Genomic DNA, 24,164 nt, shown 5'->3' on the forward strand with positions numbered 1-24,164 from the left:
GTAGCTGATTTGACCCCTTCCTCAAGACTCTGTTCTCACCCTAACAAAGTATGACAGAAGAAAATCCCAGTTTCAATGGATACTTTTATTTAATAGATCACCAACTTTGCCTCCCTACCTATAATTGGAATTTCATCTTATTTCCATGCTGAGTAGTGAAACGATGACAAAGCTAATCAGAATAAGCTACATCAAAAAGAGAAGCTTAACACAGCTCATTTTCTTTTTAACAGGCAAAATATAAATATATGCACTCTAGAATGCACAATGGTTTAGTCACTAAGAAATTCAAATGGGATCTCGAAGAATGTAGGCAAATCCAGGGTGCAGTAAAGAGGAGCAGAGATGCTGTGCAACTGTTTAATGGTTCCTGGTGCTGCATCTCTTGGCCACTAGCTGAATCTTGACATGGGGGAAGATTTTAGCTAATGCCAAGTAGAGATGCGGCAAGTGCTAAGTTGACTTAGGGGCTGTGCACAGGAACCAAAAGGCAGGAAAGTACTAAACACTGCTGAGAGCATCCACCCCAGGAAGGACTTTACCTGTTTTTGAGAGAGCACACACACACAGACAGCATTACTATAAGACCCACTAAGCCAGCTATGCCTCCTATCTTCCCAGTAACATGTCTGCTCTTCCTGAGGACATAAAGGACCAAGAGTTGGGTAACTTCATTTTGGGTCCCAGTTCTGCCCCTCCCCACCCAAAATGGATGCCAGGAGCGTTATTTGAACTTTCTCCATTTGTACTGCCCAGGTAATAATGAACACTAATGACAACACCACGTACTATCTCCACTCCATTCTACCCACCTGTCACTGCATAACCCCCAACCTTGCCCCCAAGAAGTCGAGTAAAAGGGAAGAATCTCACCTTCCAGGAGCTCTAAACTGGCACCACCCCCAGTGCTCACATGGCTGACTTTATCCTCTGTGTTCCATTTGGCACAGCAAGTGGCAGTGTCTCCACCACCTGTTGAATGAAAGCCAAGTTAAAAGGAAAGAAAATAAATAAATAAAAAGGATTGGCACCAAACTAAGGCACCATGCTCTTAAGCCCAAAAGGTAGATGATGAACCCCCCAACTCCATCTCATTAAGAGGGTCCTCCATGAACTGTATACCCGTTCAGCTCTCAAGATTCAAACGGCACCAAGAAACCTAGGAGAAGTTAATCATTTCCCTTCAACTTTCCTCTGATCAGAATTCTGCCAGACTACACTGGCATTAACTTTGTAAAGGACCCTTTACCTATGATGGTGATGCAGCCCCTGGCAGTGGCTTTCACCACCTCATCCATGAGGGCTTTGGTTCCTTGGGCGAAAGCTTCCCATTCAAATACGCCCACAGGTCCATTCCACACGATCTGCTTAGCCCGAGCAACTGCCTCAGCATACTTCTTGCTGCTCTCAGGACCACAGTCCAAGCCCTAAGGGGCGGAGTTAAAAAAGAAGATGAGCTACCAAGAGAAGCTACTTAGAAAGGAGCAAACACCACCTCCACCAAGACCTGAACTCAAGGTTGAACACTAGAGTTTCTTGTAGAACCAAAAGATACCCTTCAGTCTTGAAAATTATAAACCTGCTCATGCCCTTTATGAAAGATGAAATAGAAGGGAAAACTTCAGGTTATTTGATAAAAACATTCGTAATCACACTATTTATGACTGTGAAGAACTGAATCAGTAGTTTTCAACGAGGGTCAATTCTATCCCTCCCCAGGGGTCCTGTAGCAATGTCTGGGGATATTTTGGTTGTCACAACTTGGGGAAGGGGGTCAGGTTCTACTGACATCTAGCAGGTAGAAGTCAGGGATGCTGCTCAACATCCTGCCATGTGCAAGACAGCTCCCCACGACAAAAACTACCTGAGATGTCAACAGTGCCAGGTTGAGAAACAATGATCTGGATTCAGTGGTTCTCAAACTTTGGCATGCATCGGAATCACCAGGAGGGCTTATTCTAGCAAAAAAAAAAGAAAAACTGCTGGCCCAACCCCCAAGTTTCTGATTCAGTAAGTCTGGGATAGAGCCCAGAAACTTGCATTTTTTAGTAAGTTCCAAAATGTTACTAATGCTGTTGTCCTTGGAACCACATTGAGGAACACTGAACTAAATGCCCACATGCTTAACAAGAGGAAAATAACTAAGCAAACTAGTATGTCAACATGATACAGTCTTATACAGCTATTAAAATGACAGTATTGGGGCGCCTGGGTGGCTCAGTTGTTAAGCGTCTGCCTTCGGCTCAGGTCATGGCCCCAGGGTCCTGGGATTGAGCCCCGCATCGCATCGGGCTCCCAGCTCAGCGGGAGGCCTGCTTCTCCCTCTCCCACTCCCCCTGCTTGTGTTCCCTCTCTCACTGTGTCTCTGTCCAATAAATAAAATATTTAAAAAATTATTTTAAAAAATGGTATTATGTAGAGAACACTACAACCAAATATTTCATCTTTAATATACACATACATTTTCCCTGTTTATAAGCAGTACAATTCTACTATCTTAATGTTTCGTGTAAGAGTTCTTTTACAAGTTTCTATGTAACAACATAATCTAGAACAGCCCAAATCATGAAAGTACCTAGCACCAACCCCAGTACATAGTTAACTACTTACCAGTAAATGAACATAAAAAATGGTTTTGCCCCCACATTACTGATGAAGACAGCAATCGTGCTTTTCCCCCCCCAGATTCTCTCGAGGGCCTCACTGCTACTTTTGGAGCCCTCTCCAACAAAGATCTCCTATAGAGATTCTTTTAAAAATGCTTGCTGGTTGGCTGAATGAATGAATGAAATCAAAATGTTTTTTTGTTCACTCCTACTACCACCCACCCAAGTGACTCACCATCCAGCCAGCAGGGATGCCAGAGGCCACAGTGGCTTGGCCAGTCTTGGCATTCTCATCAAACTTTTCAGCAGTGACAAAGTCAACAGGCAAGGTAATTTTCACACCATTCTTCTCAGCTTTGGACATTAGGTCTTTGACGATCTTGGCTCCCTCTTCATCAAATAGAGACGTGCCAATCTATACACAGCAGCCAAGATAAAGATCAGCCTCTATACTAAGAACATGATTACCTCACAAAGCAGACAGGAATAAGATACAATACAGTATAAAGGAACAATTCCAAGACAAAAGAAAGCCAACTTTCCAAAGTAAGTAAAAATGGGAGTTTTAAGGGCTCATGTCAGAAGCTGGTTTTCTTTTTTAAATTTACATAACCTGCTATTTCTCATGGAGAACCACTTCACATCCACTTGACACTGGTTTCCTACCTCCATGTTGTTGAGCACCTTCAGGAAGGTAAAAGCCATTCCACCACCAATAATCATCTCATTGACTTTGTCCAGCATATTATTGATCAGCTGGATCTTGTCCGCAACTTTAGCTCTAGAAGGGAAAGCAAGAATCATCAACAAAAGAACAGTGGACTAAGGAAGTAATATTACATACTGCCTGAGTTTCTGTTATCAAGGCACAGGAACAGAGAAATGTCCCACAAGTGACAAAAGTATTGGCTAACTACTCTGGAAAACAGTATGGAAGTTCCTCAAAGTTAAAAACATAACTACCCTATGATCCAGCAACTGTACTCACTAGGTATTTACTCAAAATACACAGAAACACTGAATCGAAGGGGTACATGCACCCCGAGGTTTATAGCAGCATTATCAACAATAGCCAAATTTATGCAAAGAGCCCACATGTCCATCAACTGATGAATGGATAAAGAAGTGTGGTACACACACACTGGAATATTACTCAGCCATAAAAAGAATGAAATCTTTCCATTTGCAACGATATGGATGGAGCTCGAAAGTATTATGCTAAGTTAAAGTCAGTCAGAGAAAGACAAATAGCACATGATTTCACTCAGATGTGGAATTAAAGAAACAAAACAGATGAACATAGGAGGAAAAGAGTCAAACCATAAAACAGACTCTTTATAGAGAACAAACTGAGGGTTGCTGGAGGGGAGGGGTAAGGGGATGGGTTAAATGGGTGATGGGTATGAAGGAGGGCACTTGTTATGATGAGCACTGGGTGCTGTATATTAAGTGATGAATCACTAAATCCTACACCTGAAATTAATATTACACTGTATGTTAACTAGGTGGAATTTAAATAAAAACTTGGAAGGAAAAAAAAAGTACTGGCTAACTTTCCCCTATGTTTCTTCAACCCAAAAGGCCAATCTGTTTCTAAGAAAACCTCTTAAAGGTGTGTTTCTAGACCAAAAATTACTTAGAAGACCTACTACTATCTAAAGAAACCATGAGACCCAAATATGTCTATTTTGCCCCTTCTCCCCACAAAAACCAGAGTCAAGACAGCCAATTATACCTGAGCAAGACTGCTAATTATGGGATCCCTGAACCCACTCAAAATTGTCCCAACCCAAGCCGCCTGGGTGGCATAGTCAGTTAAGCGTCCAACTCTCGGTTTTGGCTCCAGTCATGATCTCAAGGTCATGAGATCGAGCCCAGTGTCTCTCTCCCTCTCCCTCTTCCTCTTCCCCTCCTGCTTGTGCACACACACACATGCTCTAATAAATAAATCTTAAAAAAAAAATGTGGGATGGATACTCTACAGCTCACATGCCCTGCTTCTTCAACAAATCAATGGAATGAAAATAGTAAGAAAAGGGAGACTATTACAGAATAGTAAATGCCTAACAACCAAATACAATGCAGAACTTCACTTGGATCCTTATGCGACAAAGCCAATTGTAAAAAGACATTTCTGAGATGACGAAGAACTTCTGAATAGACTAGATATTAGAGGACGGGAACAAAATAGTTAAACTGTGTTAGGTGTAACATGGTGGCTATTTAAAAAGAAATCTCTTTATCAGTTATGAGATACATACAGAACTACTAAGTGAAATTATATGTCTAAAACTTGCTTAAAAGTACTGATAATATAATTGCTGAAGCCTGCAGGGTATTAGGTATACTGTTTTCTCAACTTCTTTACATGCTTCAGTGTTTCCACAATATTTTTTTTAATAAAATGTAAAATTTCAGGGCACCTGGGTGGCTCAGTTGGTGAAGCATCTGCCCTCGGCTCAGGTCATGATCCCTGGTTCCTGGGATCAAGCCCCACAACAGGCTCCCTGCTCAGCAGGGAGCCTGCTTCTCCTCTCCCTCTGCCTGCCTGTCCGCCTGCTTGTGATCTCTGTGTCAAATAGATGAGTAACATTTTTTTTAAAAAATGTAAAATTTCCCCCAAAACTGTTAATGGCCTAACAAGACTACACTGGAAGAAAGGTGGCAAAAAAAGAACAAAAAAACCTCCACATCAACTTCCCCCCGAACAGCTGTTTCCAGCTGAGCCTAAACCTAATCATAACCACCAGGTGGTACTCACTCCCATACTCCAGATCCACAGAAGGATAGAAAACAAAAGCAGCTCAAATCCCAATCTCCAGAGAAGATGAGAGTCTGACCTTTATAACACGGTGCACAAGAGGGGCAATGCTTCTAGAATGCAGGTACAATCTGTATCCACCTGATTTATTTTTAGGACCCTGAAACTGGGCTCATGAAGCCTGAAGAACTATGCTACCTGAAATTGACACCCAACTCCAGAGTCAGCTTTCACAGGAAAATGCTGAGTATGTTCAATCCTTTGGCAGGGGTGGGGGGGAACATGCTTATAGAAGGGTCAGTGGCCTTCAGCCATAAAGAGGGTGCTAGCTAGATAGCCATGCCAAGTGACAGGAAGTTCTCTTATCCGAGCAGTACTACGTCTCTGTCCCCACTCAAATTTATCTTCCTAGCCTCTTAACCTGCAATTCCGAATTTCTACCTCTAACTAAGCCATTAGAATATCATTATCCACATGGTACCTTTCCCTACAGGAAAAACTATAAAAAGGTATATATTCTGGAGAAATGAGCTCTAAATAATAAATTAAATACATGAGGAGATGTTCATAGTTATTCTTGCCAGACTGTATGTGAAAGGCTCAAGTGCTTCAAAAATTGTTAGATGAGCACCTATGGTGAATCTTTCCCATTCTTCCCTCCAAGCAAGCTCCACTTGCTCCACTTGCTATCCTTGGCCCTGTTTTGTCCCAGGAGGCTGACCTTCATGGAGCCCATCAAGGGAGTCCCTTGCCCTCTGGCCTCCAGTTGGGTTGCAGGCAATTGGGAGGGGGTGGGGGAAGGGGGAACATCAGTAAAATTGAAGGGAGATCAGAGTATATTTCTTTCCCTGGCTCCCTCCCTGCCAGACGCCTATCCCCATGTTCCTTGAACAAGGTTACAGTTTCTATCAGAGGGCCCTCTCCATACAACTACCCTCTCTGGATTCTGGTAACCATTCCTTCCCTTTGTCTCTTCAGGCCTAGGGAAGGTGTTTGCTGTTGCTAGCCCCAGATTACTATGTAGTACTTTCTGGGTGTCCCTTAACCCTACCCACACATTTGTAGATAGTCCCTTTATTAAATGCTCCTCATTTACCCAGTTTGATTATGCTTTCTGACCATAATTAACCACCCAAGTCATGGCCTACTACCAGGCACACACACTATTTAAAGCATGATCTTGAAGAGTTCTTCATACCCGCCCAGGATGGCCAGGAAGGGTCGCTCTGGGCATTCCAAGGCCTTGGCAAAGTAGTTCAGCTCCTTCTTCATCAAGAAACCTCCGGCCTTCTGTGGCAGACTGACTCCCACCATGGAGCTAGAAAAGACCAGAGACAATTTAAATTTTGGTCAATCCTTACCAATTTCCCCCCAATTCTAGAGGCCATCTCCTTATCACTGAAATACTTTCACTCCTGAGATTCCAGGAGACCACAGTTTTCATCCCTAAACTGCAACAAAAACAGGTGCAAGATGAGCTTTTTGACTAATAGAACAGGGCCAAGAGGAACAAGTAAAAAGCAACAACCTTAAGTAGGATTTAAGATACCCAATTAACAGTCTTCAAGTCAAGGGTTTAACCAGAATAAACAATCAGCCACTTAGCTGATGACAAAAGGAGAAGGTTCCTCAATTTGCTTCCTAATGACAGCGTAAGATTCTGACCCTACAAAGTTAACAAAGGGAGGGCTCTACCTGAAATATCCTAAAAGCAACCTCTTCCTGAAGCATGACAAAAAGCTCCACAATTCTCAACATGTACTTTTATTTCCTCAAAAAAATAAGGACCAAGGATATTCAACAAGAACCATAGTCTAACTGGCAGCTCCAATTAGAGATAGAAGCTGAAAGGATGATGTTCTGTATAATACAGAAATCAACAACAACCCAGAACTTGGGCTGCCTGAGTAAACAGAGGAATATTGCTCCTAGCTCAACGTCAAAAAAGACTCTTAGTACCTGTGGGCTCGGTGAGCAGTGCCAAAAGCATCATTGACATAGACATCTCCTAGTTTGGAAAGTGAAGCTCGGAAGGCTTCTATTTTGGCTGGCTCAGCTTTAACCTGCAGGAAAAAGAAAAAAAAAAAAGGGAAAACCAACACAGAAAATGTTGATGGCTCCAAAGACAACTGTAAAAGCATTTCATACCAAGAGTCCTCTTGCATATCTCTAAAGACCCAGAGTTGGTAGGACAGCAATTTTCACAAACGGCAACAGGATCTATTTCTTCTTCCAAATATTCCAGGTCTTTTGGTCACTTCTACATTCTGCTCTCCATCTTGCCTCAAATTGCAAACTTAAGATTCCTGAACCATGGCTTAACCTCTAATCTCCCAAAGCTAATCACACCCCACTGACCTCTCCCCCAAATCCTAAGATAGGATTATCTTTTCCTGGAACACCTGGGTGGCTCAGTCGTTAAGCATCTGCCTTCAGCTCCGGTCATGATCTCAGGGTCCTGGGATTAAGCCCCATATCGGGCTCCCTGCTCAGCGGGGAGCCTGCTTCTCCCTCTGCCTGCCACTACCCCCTGCTTGTGCTGACAAATAAAAATCTTTAAAAAAGAAAGATTATCTTTTCCTTTCCTTAGCTGGACTCATATCCTCATTTTAACATATTTTCCTTACAAAAGTTAGGATTATACTTGACTCAAGCTTCTAGCCACCAAGGCTGTTCTGCAAAGGGAAAGAGGCCCTCACACACATTCTTCATGAAGCTGGAACAGAGAAGGCAGGTGGAAACATGACACAGCAAAGGCCCTCAGAAACATTTTATGTATATTAAAAGAGGGTATTCTATATAACCTTCGCAAGTTAGGTATCTAAGAAAACAAGAAATACACTTCTACAGAAAAGAAAAAGAAACAAAAGGTAGAAGTAAAACATTATGGCCTTGAAATATCAGCTCACTATCCAGGATTATCTATGGTTGCTCTTTTTAATTTTTGTTTTGGGTGTTTTTTTCCTATGGTCACTTTGGCATGACAACAGCAGAGTTGAGTAGTTCCAACAGAGACCACATACAGTTGTGACTATCTGGCCTACAAAACCTAAAATATTTATTGTCTGATCCTTTATAGAAAGTTTGTTGATCTAGCGGACTGAGTTGTATAAAGCCCAGCAACAGCACTACCGCCTCGAACTTCAGTAAAATGACTGCCTTTCGGAGACTTAAATTTCTTTATAAAATGATGACAATACCTGCACTTCCTTATCTTACAGGGAATTCAAAACAATGCTTTACACTTTGTAAAAAAAAAAAAAAAGTCTCAAATCCTAGGCAGTATCATCATGACCATCATTTACCCAACTACCATCAATTTTCCCCAGACCCTTTCTACCTGACTTACGAAAATTACTTTTTCTGCTCACATAATTATTTTTAAGAAAATCCCAATTACATCACACTTAATTGAAATTTATGGTTTTAAGAGTACTAGGCTCAACCATTAAGGTAATTCCCCTTTGAAATAAGAATATTACTGTCCTTCCATTAACACACCAGGGTCTGTTCTGTTCCAGGCACACCTGGTATAGCATGGACACCCGCCCCCACCAATGCCTGTGAACGTCTGCTCTCAGCACTCGGGAATCATAGCCTACCCTTCACTAGGGTTATCACGCATGCTGTCAGAAAAAAAAAATCCTCACGTACCATGGGCCAAGTGGGTAACAAAGGAACAACTGCAAAGCATGTCCACTGAATACTCTTACACCCAAATGGTATCCACTTATTTTTCAAAGGTATTACAAAACAGAAGCCCAGAAGGGCTTCTGGGGTGCTAGCCAATATTCTATTCCTTGACCTAGGTGGTGGTTACACAGGTGTGTGTGTGTACTCTGTGATAATTTATCAAGCCACGTATCTATCTGTACACACACACACACACACAATTTATATAAATGCATAGCTTTTATATAAATGCATAGCTCAAATATATTCATGCATATCCATGTATATTCATATATATTCATATATATATTAAAGATTATCATATATATTAAAATAACCTTTTGAATATTAACCTTTAATTCATATAAAATAACCTTTATATATGAATAAACTTATATATTTATTCTGTACTTCAATAAAAAGGCGTCTAATGACAAAATAAACATGAACTACCTCTTTCTTCAGTCTCTTATGGACTCAGTCCTCCTTACCCCAATAATGTCGCGGTCACAGGTCCTACCTTATTCCCAGAAGCATCTTTTCCCTTCCCTTCTTCCTCCACATGAAAGCGAAGGTTCTCCAGCAGGATGACAGACCCAGCAGCTGGGTTAGCACAAGCTTTCTCCACCTCTTGGCCCACACAGTCTTTTAAGAACAAAACATCCCTGGGGAGAGCAGGAGATGGAGATACTTGAGAAGTCTGAAAGAACCAGTAACAACATGCTTCACAACATCTCCTATCACGGAGTCCCCCAGCTTCAGAGTCTGGCACTTACTTGCCCAGCAGAGACTTAAGTTCTATAGCAACTGGCTCCAAAGAGTACTTTTCAGGCATGGGGACACCATCAGGCCGGCCCAGGTGGCTCATAAGAACAACTGACTTAGCTCCATTGTCCAAGCAGAATTTGATGCTTGGGATAGCAGCCTTGATTCTGTAACCGAAAAGAGAGAGCAGGTAGATCAAGGTTACTCCTAGGAATTAGTGGGAACAATTTTATTTATGGCCTTGTGAACTATAAAGCCCATTTTCTTCTCTAAATTCCTTCAAATTTACTGTTGGCAATTCAGTGATGGTCCTCAGGTTCAGGGGAAGAAGTCGATTATGATGCCAACCATCCACCGAGGATTATTCAATCTGATCATGTTTTGCCCCTTATGCAGAAAAGAGCTACCATATCAGGACTGAAGCTATCTTTAGAAGGACTTGCTTGCAAGGTTGGCCCTTGGCCAGTGTCTGGGAACCTGGCTTCCAAAGTGGTCCCTCAATTCTCTGACAAACATGGGCCATTCTAATTGACACTGCTCCTAGACTGTACAAACTAAGTGATTTATGCTCAACACCTGCTTTCCTCTAACAGTCTGGAATTTTGTTGGTTGCTAGGCAGAGGGTACCCGTATGACCAGCTCCCAGTAAAAATCTTGGGAGCCAAATGTCTAATGGGCTTCTCTGTGCAAAAACAATGCATTCAACTACTGCAGTTTGGAGGGAGAGCACTGGAAGCCCCTGCATGGATTTCTCCAGATTTTAGGTGTCTTTTCCCCTTGCTGATCTTGTCATGCATCCTTTCACTGTAATAATAAACTTTAGTGAGAACTATATGCTACGTCCTGTCCTGTGAGTCCTTCTAGTGAATCATTAAGTATATGTAGGTGTCTTGGGGACCCCTGAAACAGCCCTCTTATGTGACTGAGGAAGAAATCTAGAATTCCCAAACTTTTGACACTGTTAAAGAAAATTTAGGAAAAACTTAAAAATATGTGGTAACTTTTTTGCACCCATTCTAGATCCTAAGGCACATTTTCTGGTAGGAAAAAATATACTATATAGAACATAGTTTAAATAATGTCATATTATCCTCATTATAGTTTAACCAAAAAAATTATTAAACTTCCTTTAAACATGTCAAATTTTTGTTATAAACTTGATACTAACTTTCCATTTTTTCCAGTCTTTAAGAAATTGAAATTGATAAGAAAACCATTCATTTATTCAACAAATATTTATTGAATGCTTCTTATGCCAGGTACCTTTCCAGATTCTGAGTATACAACAGTAAATAAAACAGTCTCTGCTCTCATGAAGTGAAATTCTAATGGAGGGAAAGACAAACAATAAACATATGTGTGTACACATATAAATATAGGTATGTGTGTGCGTGTGTCTGTTATCAGGTGGTAATAAGAGCTATGGAAAAAATAAAGGTAGAGAGACAAGAATGACTGAGGAATAGTGGTGAAGGGGATTTTACATAGGGTGGCCAGTCTGATAAGGTGACATTTCAGCAGACAATGGAATAATAAAAAACCAAGTTATGTTTCTAAAATATCTTATGCTATTTGACATATATAAAAACTCACTAACACCAAATAAAGAAGAAACCTTCATTAGGTACAAAGTTTGCCCAAAGAAACCAAATTATTCTTCAGAGCTATCCCTTATCGGCAAGTTCTATTATTTCTAATGCTTCCTTTTGTTAAATCCATGGATTTCTGAAAATGCAAAGAATGTACTCAGACCTGCTTCTCTGCTTTTAATTCATAGAACACCTTTGAAGGCCTATTTCCAATTTTTTCTGTGTGCTGCAGAAAATAATGAAAATCAAGAAGGGTCAGAGCTGCCTTGTACAAAACACAGACCTTCCACTATGGTATAGCAGGGATGTACTTGGTAAAATGCCAGACTCTACCCTGGGGCCAATATCTGAAAATGTTCTGGGTCTAGACCTGCACTGTCCAATAAGGGAGCCATTACCTACATATGCCTCTTAAATGCTAGAAATTGACTAGTGCAGATTGTGATGTGCTGTGTTAAAATACATGCTGGACCTTGAAGATTTAATACCAAAAAAGTTAAATGTCCCTTTAATTTTTTTATTGATTACATATTGAAATGATTATTTTGGACTTACTGGATTAAATAAAATATATTACTTAAAATTAAGTCCACCCAGTTCTTTTTACCTTTTTAATGTAGCAAATAGAAAATTTTAAATTACATGTGGCTCATATTATATTCCTAAGAGACAACACTGCTCTAGATCATTGGAAAGCACAGCTTTCCAGCTCAAACCCCTCATCTGAAATTTAAAATTAAACCTTCTTTACAATCTTGTCAAAAGCAAGAGTATTCTACCACTTAAAATTTCTGCTTCTGATTTTGGAGACAAGATATTTAGAACAGCCTAAACTGACTGAAAATATTACCTCTGACATCTTTTCCCTTACATCAAAATTCTCAAAAACTTATTTTATGGGGGCCATACTGAATAGGGGCTTGTAAAAATACTTATAAGCTTAAAATTACCAGTATTAAAAAATTCTCTTGCACAGTTCTTCATTTTGCAAGGGAAGCCAAGTAACCTTCAGCTTTGATGTTCTTTAAAAATGCGTAACCCCGAGGATTACCTGGAAGATGGCGGAGGAGTAGGAGACCTAGATTTCGTCTGGTCTCAGGAATTCAGCTGAATAGGGATCAAACCATTCTGAACACCTACGAACTCAACAGGAGATCAAAGAGGAGAGTAGCAACAACTCTGAACAGAGAAGCGACCACTTACTGGAAGGTAGGACGTGCGGAGAAGTGAATCCGAGGCGATATTCGGGAGGATAGACGGCGGGGGAGGGGCCTCCGCCGGCCGCTTCTGGCAAGTGCTAGAGCCGCGGAGCACAAAATCGGACCTTTTAGAAGTCGGCTCTGCTGAGGGACGTCGCTCCAGTGGCTAAGCGGGGGTGGAACCCTCGCGGGACAGTGGGGTCTCAGGACCCTTGGGGTCACAGAAAGACCGGGGGAGACTGAGTGCGCCAGAGCTCCCAGGTATCAGAGCGGGGAAGCCAGCTGCAGAGACGGAGCTGAGGCGCGGGCTCTCAGCTTGGGGTTGCCATAAACTGTGATCCGCGGCCCAGTCGGGCCACTGCTCCTCCAGCAGGGACCCAACAAGCGGCAGATCCGGGGAGACTCCCCTTCCTTCCCGGGGAGGAGCGGCGCGGGAATGCACCGCAGGGATCTGCTGGGTTTGGAGACTCCACACGGGGTCGGGTGCCAGAGATAGCAACGCTCGGTCACAGGCCGGGTGGGCACGGAGAGCGGCCGGAGACCGGGGACACGGGAGTGACTGCTTTTCTCTGGGGGCGCACTGAGGAGCGGGGCCCCGAGTTCTCAGCTCCTCCGGGTGGAGATTGGGAGGCCACCATTTTTGCCCTGGTCCTCCAAGGCTGTACGGAGAGCTTGCAGGGAACAAAAGCTCCTGAGATCAAACCCGAGCAGCTTGCTTAGCCCGGACCCACAAGGGCGGGGCAATTCAGCCTCCGGCAAAGACATTTGGAAACCACAGCAACAGGCCCCTCCCCCAGAAGATCAGGACGAACAGCCAGCAAGCCAAGACCAAGTTTACCGATCAAGGAGAACGGGAGAACTCCAGCGCTAGGGGAATACTGCACATAGAATTCATGGCTTTTTTTTTACCATGATGCATTAGTTCATCAAAGTTAATTTTTGTTAACTGTTTTTTTTTCTTTTTCCCTTTTTCAACCAACATCTTATCAATCTCTTTTTAAAAAAAAATTTTTTTTTATTTTTCATTTTTAGAGTCATATTTTATCCCTTCATAGTAGTTACCCTTATTTTTGGCATATATATATAAGTTGTTCTCTCTTTAAACTTTTGAGATACAGTTTCTTCTAACAGATCAAAATATACCCTAAATCACTAGTGTATGGCTCTGTTCTAGTCTCCTGCCTGATCACATTCTCTCCCTTTTTTTTTTCTTTTTTTTAAATCTTCTTTCTTTTTTCAAACAACTTCTTATCAAGTCCTTTTATAAAATCTTTTATAATTTTCATCTTTACAGTCATCTTCTATCCCTTCATTGTATCAACCCTTATTTTGTACAGATATGTCTTTCTTCCTTTAAAATTTTAGGAGGCACTTTTTTCTAACAGACCAAAATATGCCCAAAATCTAGTGTGTGGCACTGATCTATGCACTAGCCTGGTCATATTTGATCACATTCTGCTTTTTTTGTATTGTTCTGTTTTTGTTTTTATCTTTTTTTCTTTTTTTTCTCTTTCTTTTTTCTTTCTTTCCCTTTCTTTTCCCCTGGTTTCAGGTCTTTTCTGATTTGTATACAGTATATTTGCTGGGGACGTTGTAAACCTGTTAGCATTTTGTTCTCTCATTCATCTATTCTCCTCTGGACAAAATGACAAGACGAAAAAAATCACCTCAGCAAAAAGAACAAGAGGTAGTACCGTCAGCCAGGGACCTACTCAATACGGACATTAGTACGATGTCGGACCTAGAGTTCAGAATCATGACTTTAAAGATACTAGCTGGGCTTGAAAAAAGCGTGGAAGTTATTAGAGAAACCCTTTCTGGAGAAATAAAAGAACTAAAATCTAACCAAGTCGAAATCAAAAAGGCTATTGATGAGGTGCAATCAAAAATGGGGGCACTAAATGCTAGGATAAGTGAGGCAGAAGAGAGAATCAGTGATATAGAAGACCAAATGATGGAAAGTAAAGAGGCTGAGAAAAAGAGGGAGAAACAACTACAGGATCACGAGGGCAGAATTCGAGAGATAAGTGATACGATAAGATGAAACAACATTAGAATAATTGGGATCCCAGAAGAAGAAGAAAGAGAGAGAGGGGCAGAAGGTATATTGGAGCAAATAATAGCAGAGAACTTCCCTAATGTGAGGAAGGAAACAGGCATCAAAATCCAGGAGGTACAGAGAACCCCTCTCAAAATCAATAAAAATAAGTCAACACCCCGACATCTAATAGTAAAACTTACGAGTCTCAGAGACAAAGAGAGAATCCTGAAAGCGGCTCTGGAGAAGAGATATGTAACCTACAATGGTAAAAATATTAGATTGGCAACAGACCTATCCACAGAGACCTGGCAGGCCAGAAAGGACTGGCAAGATATCTTCAGAGCACTAAACGAGAAAAATATGCAGCCAAGAATACTATATCCAGCTAGGCTGTCCTTGAAAATAGAAGGAGAGATAAAAAGCTTCCAGAACAAACAAAAACTAAAGGAATTTGCAAACACGAAACCAGCCCTCCAAGAAATATTGAAAGGGGTCCTCTAAGCAAAGAGAGAGCCTAAAAGCAGCAAAGATCAGAAAGGAACACAGACAACATACAGTAACAGTCACCTTACAGGCAATACAATGGCACTAAATTCATACCTTTCAATAGTTACCCTGAATGTAAATGGGCTCAATGCCCCAATCAAAAGACACAGGCTATCAGATTGGATTAAAAAACAAGACCTATCCATATGCTGTCTGCAAGAGACTCATTTTAGACCCAAAGACACCCCCAGATTGAAAGTGAGGGGGTGGAAAACCATTTACCATGCTAATGGACACCAAAAGAAAGCTGGGGTGGCAATCCTTATATCAGACAAACTAGATTTTAAAACAAAGACTGTAATAAGAGATGAGGAAGGACACTATATCCTACTTAAAGGGGCTATCCAACAAGAAGATCTAACAATTGTAAATATCTATGCCCCGAACATGGGAGACGCCAATTATATAAGGCAATTAATAACAAAAGCAAAGAAACACATTGACAACAATACAATCATAGTGGGGGACTTTAACACCCCCCTGACTGAAATGGACAGATCATCTAAGCAAAAGATCAACAAGGAAATAAAGACTTTAAATGACACACTGGACCAAATGGACTTCACAGACATGAACATTCCATCCCAAAGCAACGGAATACACATTCTTCTCGAGTGCCCATGGAACATTCTCCAGAATTGATCACATCCTAGGTCACAAATCAGGTCTCAACCGGTACCCAAAGATTGGGATCATTCCCTGCACATTTTCAGACCACAATGCTTTGAAACTAGAACTCAATCACAAGAGGAAAGTCGGAAAGAACTCAAATACATGGAGGCTAAAGAGCATCCTACTAAAGAATGAATGGGTCAACCAGGAAATTAAAGAAGAATTAAAAAAATTCATGGAAACCAATGAAAATGAAAACACAACTGTCCAAAATCTTTGGGATACAGCAATGGCAGTCCTGAGAGGAAAGTATATAGCAATACAAGCCTTTTTCAAGAAACAAGAAAGGTCTCAAATACACAATCTAACCCTACACCTAAAGGAGCTGGAGAAAGAACAGCAAATAAAGCCTAAACCCAGCAGGAGAAGAGAAATCATAAAGATCAGAGCAGAAATCAATGAACTAGAAACCGAAAGAACAGTAGAACAGATCAACGAAACTAGGAGCTGGTTCTTTGAAAGAATTAACAAGATTGATAAACCCCTGGCCAGACTGATCAAAAAGAAAAGAGAAATGACCCAAATCAACAACATCATGAATGAAAGACGAGAGATCACAACCAACACCAAAGAAATACAAACAATTATAAGAACATATTACGAGCAACTCTATGCCAGCAAATTAGATAACCTGGAAGAAATGGCTGCATTCATCTCTAGGAAACCAGGAAGACAACCAACGGAATGGGAGAAGATATTTGCAAATGACATATCAGATAAAGGGCTAGTATCCAAAATCTATAAAGAACTTATCAAACTCAACACCCAAAGGACAAATAATCCAATCAAGAAATGGGCAGAAAACATGAACAGACATTTTTCCAAAGAAGACATACAAATGGCCAACAGGCAGATGAAAAAGTGCTCAACATCGCTTGGCATCAGGGAAATCCAAATCAAAACCTCAATGAGATACCACCTCACACCAGTCAGAATGGCTAAAATTAACAAGTCAGGGAACGACAGATGTTGGCGGGGATGTGGAGAAAGGGGAACCCTCCTACACTGTTGGTGGGAATGCAAGCTGGTGCAACCCCTCTGGAAAACAGTATGGAGGTTCCTCAAACAGTTGAAATTAGAGCTACCGTTCAATCCAGCAATTGCACTACTGGGTATTTACCCCAAAGATACAAATGTAGGGACCCGAAGGGGTACGTGCACCCCAATGTTTATAGCAGCAATGTCCACAATAGCCAAACTGTGGAAAGAGCCAAGATGTCCATCGACAGATGAATGGATAAAGAAGAGGTGGTATATATACACAATGGAATATTATGCAGCCATCAAAAGGAATGAGATCTTGCCATTTGCAACGACGTGGATGGAACTGGAGGGTGTTATGCTGAGTGAAATAAGTCAATCAGAGAAAGACATGTATCATATGACCTCACTGATATGAGGAATTCTTAATCTCAGGAACAAACTGAGGGTTGCTGGAGTGGTCGGGGGTGGGAGGGATGGGGTTGCTGGGTGATGGACATTGGGGAAGATATGTGCTACGGTGAGCGCTGTGAATTGTGTAAGACTGTTGAATCACAGATCTGTACTTCTGAAACAACGCAACATATTTTAAGAAAAAAGAAAAAGAAGAAGATAGCAGGAGAGGAAGAATGAAGGGGAGTAAGTCAGAGGGGGAGACGAACCAGGAGAGATGATGGACTCTGAAAAACAAACTGAGGTTTCTGGAGGGGAGGAGGGTGGGGGGATGGGTTAGCCTGGTGATGGGTATTGAGGAGGGCACATTCTGCATGGAGCACTGGGTGTTATGAACAAACAATGAATCATGGAACAGTACACCAAAACAAATTATGTAATATATGGTGATTAACCTAACAATAAAAAATTTTAAAAAATGTGTAACCCCAAATTCTTCAAATTTTCAAAAAATGAGATTAAAAAAAATCACTTTAAGATGGCTTTTTTCACTTTCCTCATTCTCGTTAAGAAAGCAGACCAGATAGTGGGTTTGTGGAAAGCCAAGACTATATGGCTTAAGTTACCACACAGTTCTACACGAAGAAAGGAAAACCATTTCATCCTATATACCCACACACATCTTAAACCAAACTCAAGGTTTAGCAGAGACCTTACCTCTGGTTGTTTGTTATCTGGTTGTTCTTCATAGGAACATTGAAGTCCACTCTAAAAAAGAAACAAAGTTTCAGATTCCCTCAAAGATTAGGAGAAGCACTTTTAGGGTACGAGTTAAATAAGGCAGGAATTCAAATCCACCTTAAAAACAATCAGTGGTAGAAGTCAAGATAGTGGTTAGCCGTGGGGAGGAGGAGGGGAGGAGGAGGGACTGGGATAGGACACCAGAGGGTGTTTCTGGGGTTATTCTGTATTTCTTGACCTGGGTGATTACACAAATGTGTTCAGTTTCGTGATAATTCTTTGAGCTTTTGATTTACTTTAGAAGAGAAATTTCTTAAAAATTAAAAAACAAACCTAACTGACATCACAGGAACTAGCCCTGAAGACCTGGTACGCTTGGGGCACCTGGGTGGCTCAGTCATTGAGCGTCTGCCTTCGGCTCAGGTCATGATCCCAGGGGTCCTGGCCTGGGATCCAGCCCCGCCTAGGGCTCCTTGCTCAGCGGGAAGCCTCTTCTCCCTCTCCCACTCCCCCTGCTTGTGTTCCCTCTTTCGCTGTCAAAAAATATATAAAATCTTAAAAAAAAAAAAGACCTGGGAAGCTAAAACCAGTTCCATCTATAAAGATTTTTATGTGGACCTAGCATGACAGTATCTAGTAATAATGGCGGCTGGCTGGATAAGGGGTAATTAAGGAACACATCTTGATTCTGATTCCTTTGATATTATTTCTGGGTCCTAGGGAAGCTAACTAACATCACTCAAAGAAAAAAAATGACTGGAAGAAAGAACACATCAGATTATCATTCTTTCCAGAGAAAGCCTGGGGCCTCGTGACCAGAAAAAACCCAGTGTCCAAGACCAAGTTCACACAGTACTCTTCAAGCAAAACACAGACAATAAAAATAAGATAGCTTCTTTCATAAAACATGAGAGGGGAGGGCGGAACATGTGATCCTGCCTACCTGACAAACAGGCAATTAGAAGAGGAGTGATCAGGATGGCACAACCAAATAATTTACTGCAGTCTCTTTCTCACCCAACCGATTACTGCTTTACCATCTTTTAAGAACCAGTAATTCCTTCCCCCTTCTGAACTCCCTGCAACCTCAGCCTACTTCAATCTGACTGCAAACAACAATGTGTGACAGCTAGGTGTTAGGGCTAAGTGCTGCCTGCCAAGATCCCGTTTAAACACTTTCTCATCTGCAGAATGCGGATGATAGTATCTACGTCAGTTACTGTTGAGAATTAAATGAGTGAGTGTTATTTGTCAAGGGCTTAGTACCTGTACACAGTAAGTGCCATACAAATGGCAGCTATTATGATACAATGTTAATGCTTCTCCAAAATGTTTGTTATTTGTGTTTTAGAAGGCATCGACCTGCCTTTTAAAACACAATCGACCATTACAAAAACAGCTAGCACAGTCACATGCTAAGGGACTAAAGGAAGATAGGACCTAGTCGAGAAGACTGCTGCCATGCTCCAGGCCTATCAGACAATTACAAAATCCTCAGACCTATTAGGACCAACTTCCTATATCCCCTAGGACTATACTCCAACCTAGTTCATTGAAGAGCAGCCTTTCCAAAGGTGGGTTGAGGGAATCATTCTATATTCAAACATTTTAAAAGTCTCCAAAAATAAAAGCAGTATGCCTCTGAAGAAATACAATCTACTCAGTTTCAGGCTGACTCTGATTCTAAGCATCTTCTCTAAATATCCTAACAAGGCCCCTGCCAGCCTTCAAGTACATTCTGAAGAGCATAGAGTACCCCATTACCTGTGTCATTTTTCCCTCCTGCGACCTCCCAGAAAGGCCCAGGTCAAAAGGGCTAATGGCAACAGGCTGAGCACAAGCCACCCCTTTTCAGTGCTCCCTACTCCCAAGCCCTCACAGGGAGGAAATTCTTTGGGGAGAAAAACTCAAGAATCTGTGTCATCTATCCAAGCTGCCATGACATAGCTTGCTGATGAGAATTGGACTTCTCTCTTCTCTTAGCTTGTGCTTTACCTCCCTTCATCACCTCCTACCCTCTCAGCAACAGCTCTGCTTTTAGCTTCTCCTTTGAGGACTCTGCCACAGAAACTGTCTTGCCTACACATTCCACTTCTTCCATTCTAAGTTAAAATCTGCACCCCTTCCTTTTCCACTTCCCTGAAACACTGGTGAGCTCAGCTTCAGGCACAAACTCAGATTTCACTACACAGCTATCAGAATGGCTGAAATAAAAAATAATGACAACACCAAATGCTGGTGAAGATGCAAAAAAACTGATCACTTACACTGCTGGTAGGAATGTAAAATAGCATGCCTGCTTTGGAAACCAGTCTGGGAATTCAGCATATGATCCAGTGATTTCACTCCTGGGTGTTTACCCAAGAGAAATGACAGCATAAATGTCCATATCAAGACTTGTGCATGAATATTCAATGTTCACAGCAGCTTTCTTTGTAATAGCCCCAAACTGGAAACAAACCAGATGTCCATCAATGGGTGAATGGCTAAACAAACTGCACAACATCCATACCATGAAGTACTACTCAGCAATATAAAGAATGGACTACTGATACATGCAACAACTTGGATAAATCTCGAGGGCATTAAGCTGAGGGGGGGGGGAAGCCAATCGCAAAAGGTTATATACTGTGATTCCACTTATGTAACATTTTTGAAATGACAAAATTTTAGGGGCAGGAAACAGATCAGTAGTTACCAGGGGTTGGAATGGAGGGAGTTGGGGGGGCATGACTCTGCAGAGGTAGAAAGAGAAAGGTCTTGGTGGTGATCAAACAAGTTTTGTAACTTGTGGTGGGAATTACACAGCTCTATCTATACATGTGATAAGATAGCACAGAACTATAAGCTTTATCCCAATGTCAACTTCCTACTTTTGATATTGTACTCTAATTTTGTAAGATGTATCCATTGGGGGAAACTGGGTGAACAAAGACCTCTGCACTATCTTTGCAACCTCAATTTTGTAAGATGTATCCTTTGGGGGAAACTGGGTGAACAAACTTCCCTGTACTAACTTTGCAACCTCCTGTGAATCTATAATTATTTCAAAATATAATGTTAAAATATTTAGTTAGAATAAGAGTATCAAGTCTCTGTCACCTGAAATCTCAGGGGTCCAGGCCCAGTCCCATTAAAAGCTCTCCAAAGTACCATGCCCACCCTTGTGTCACTGCCCCTGACTGCAAGATTGGGGTATTCTGGGTGTCTTAAAGACTTTTTCTCGGCTCAGTTTTTCCTCTCCATTTCTTTTTCCACTACATCAGAGCTGTTGCTTAACAAGTCAGAACAGGTTAGAGAAAAGCAGTGAGGTTTAAAACAAAAGAGGGGTGGAGGGAGCAAGCAAAAAGTGAAGTGCTTCACAAGTCACCAAAGGAGTAAGACTGGCAATCTGTGCGGGGAAGAAAAGAAATGACATTGCAGAAATAGGCCGGAAGCTTACTCAAAAGGCGGTAAAGTCAACTGGAATCTGTGGGGGGGCGGGGAATGGAGGTGGAACCTGGTAATTACCCAGTCAGAGGTTTCTGGCTATCTAAAGTTCCCTCAACAATTCAAAGCAGGAGCCAGAAGACTCGGCTAACATCAACATCAGAGACATCAAGACATCAGAGTTCTCTTTTGCAGGACAAAGAGAGGAGGCAAGTGAAGCAGCCACTACTCAGAGGCCCCATTTCTGAAACACTGCCAGCCAGTAACCACCACGTAAAGGCATTGAAAAAAAAATTTGAGCTGACAAGGCATAGCTGCCTAGGCTCTTCCAAAAAGTCCTACAAAATGTGACGCTGTTCAAGAGATACATTAATAATCAGGGAACAAAGTAACTCCCTGTCCCCAGGCGAAGTAGAATTTATCCAGATTAGTTGGGGGGGGCGGGGAGAATACTGATCTCAACCTTCAGCAGACAAAAGTCTTTTTTAGCCCATCCTTGTTTACAATGTTGAGTATTTAGAGGATCTGGTTGGCAGCCAAAGACCCAAAATCTAGTCCTAGCTCTGCCACCAATTTGCTATTTCAGTGACCTTGGATAGGTAATTTTCCATCAGCAAAACAGGACTGGCCAATCATTTCAAGGCTCAAAGTTAATCTGTGTTAAATGAAACTTTGAGCCCTTGGACAGTAAGTAATTTCATGTTTAAGTCCAGAGGGAGAAAAGATAAGCACTTCAAGTCCCGCTCCCAGCCACCCAGTTAATTCCTCAAACCAGTTTCCAGAAGATAAAGCAAGACTGCAACTGCAGGAAGGTGACCAGCGTGATGTCCCACCCCTGGGCTTTGAGCTGGTGTTACCTATCTGGAAAGGTCAGCCTTGAGCCCTGGGAGGAAATAATTAAAAAACCTAAAATCTAGTTACATGCCAATGTCTACCTGGCCTGTTTTTCATATAACCTATCCCCTCTCTTAAGATCACCTGAGGGGTAGAAAGGGCCCTCTTCTAATACTAGGATGGCTTTGATTCCTACTTTCTCCAGATTGCAAATGCCTAGGTCATTTGGGAAAATGTGGACACCAAGTGTTTCTCATGGCCATAAGCTACTGAGTTCTTCTATTTCCACGACAAAGCAGAGAAGGCCACGTGCAAACAGTGCCCATAATGAAATTAGAGAAAAGGGTAGAGCTGCATTAACTTTTACGGTGCCCGGAGTTCTGAAATTCAGAGGACTGCACAAGGCTATCAATGCAAGCCCTGTGACCCGGAAAATGCACCACCCTTGGATGCACAACCTATCAAGGTATAGCAACAGTCAATCCACCAGTTACATACCTAACTGTCCTGCACTTTGCTCCTGGCTTGCAAATATACCACACCTTACCAAAAGGATAAATGTAAAAGCTCCATACACCATACTACTAATTTTGGCATATAAGGGAGAAGCCACGTGGGTAAGTGACCAGGGATCCACATGTGCTGAGTAAAAGACCCCAAAGTGCATGGGTAGCCATTCTCACGTCCAACATCCTGCTTCTCTTGCCATCTGTGAGGTGAGGCTGGAGAACGGCAAGAATGAGCACCCACACCCTGCTCTACCATTACCCAGTATGTGTCACAATTCTGATGTAAACCCCATGGCCTGTAGCCCAACGGTGTCGCGCAGAGGCCTGTTACATAAGCTCTGCAGGGCCTCCTTCAGTGTGCCCCACCCGTCCTCACCCGCCCATCCCCAATGTTTTAGGGGGTTCTACTCCTGGACATCTAAATCAACATCTTCTGGGAAAATTTCCCTTTTGTGCAGGGACCTTTGAAATCTGTGCCTTTTCTCATTTATCTGGGATGACCTAGGGCGGTGGGGGAAGGGAAACTAACCAAATGACCTTTCAAGGTCCCTTCTTTGGGGCCTAGGGATTTGCAGGCTAAGCATTAGGTCCCACCCCGCCTGCTGGGAGCTGGAGGCGACGGAACTGCATTCCAGGAACAGGAAGCGGGCAAAGGGGGTCCCGGAATTGAGCCCGTCCTCGGTGGATCCACCTCCAAAGGGCAAAAACGGATCCCTTTCTGGGCTGAGGCCGGCGAGGTCAGAAACCGTAAAACTGGGGCAAAGCCTCGGCCGCAGTGGTGGGAAGCCTCACTCTGCAGGCCTAGAACCCACGAGGCCGAGCCGGACTAAAAGCATTTCTGGGCAGGGGAGGAAGCAAGCTGGCTCCGGCCGAAGAGGCTGTGGCCAAGCCCTTGAGAAGGAGCACGAGGAGATGTGTAGAATTACCTCATGATGACCCGCTTCCCCTTCACGTCCAGCTTGTCCAGAGTCAGCTTGTTAGAAAGCGACATCTTGGCAATACAAGGGCCACGAGGCAGAGCTGAAACAGCAGAGAAGAACGCAGCCGACCTGCACTCCAGTCGTGTGCGAAATGCCGACCTCGGCTCCGGCCCCGCGGCCCCGCCTACCACCCCGCCCCTTCCCCGGCGCGCGGCTCCCAGCAGCCGCTATTGGCCGCGGCCGAAAGGCGCTAGCACCCTGCCATTGCTTCGAGGCGCTGTCTGTCTGCGAGGCCACTGGTGGGACGTGCGGTTTTCATTTGTCACGTCCGGCACGCAGCGAGCCGCCGTAGACCTTTGTGACTTGAGGGTGGGGGCAGGAGGCGGGGCCGCGGAGTGGGCAGGGGGAGGGGAAGGGAACTGGGTGGCACCTCCGGGCGGACGAGGGCGAGGGAGAGGCCCCAGGCCTCCGCCCCTGTGCCGCGCGGCGGCCCTGAGCCGCTGCAG

The 24,164-nt window shown here is 42.8% G+C and overlaps 1 protein-coding gene across 1 annotated transcript; it reads right to left on the bottom strand.

Moving 5' to 3' along the window:
• Positions 1–66: 66 nt before the first annotated feature.
• PGK1 (phosphoglycerate kinase 1) lies at positions 67–23,839 on the bottom strand. The gene is made up of 11 exons (XM_027609523.2): positions 23,665–23,839; positions 17,943–17,993; positions 9,816–9,971; positions 9,560–9,704; positions 7,327–7,430; positions 6,566–6,685; positions 3,273–3,387; positions 2,842–3,021; positions 1,250–1,427; positions 874–972; positions 67–542 (listed from the first exon to the last, which is right to left on the bottom strand). Exons 1-11 carry the CDS (start codon positions 23,727–23,729, stop codon positions 502–504), a joined length of 1,254 nt encoding a protein of 417 aa, XP_027465324.1. The 5' UTR covers positions 23,730–23,839; the 3' UTR covers positions 67–501.
• Positions 23,840–24,164: the final 325 nt, after the last annotated feature.

This window comes from Zalophus californianus, chromosome X (assembly GCF_009762305.2).
Source record: "Zalophus californianus isolate mZalCal1 chromosome X, mZalCal1.pri.v2, whole genome shotgun sequence".
Lineage (NCBI taxonomy): Eukaryota > Metazoa > Chordata > Mammalia > Carnivora > Otariidae > Zalophus > Zalophus californianus.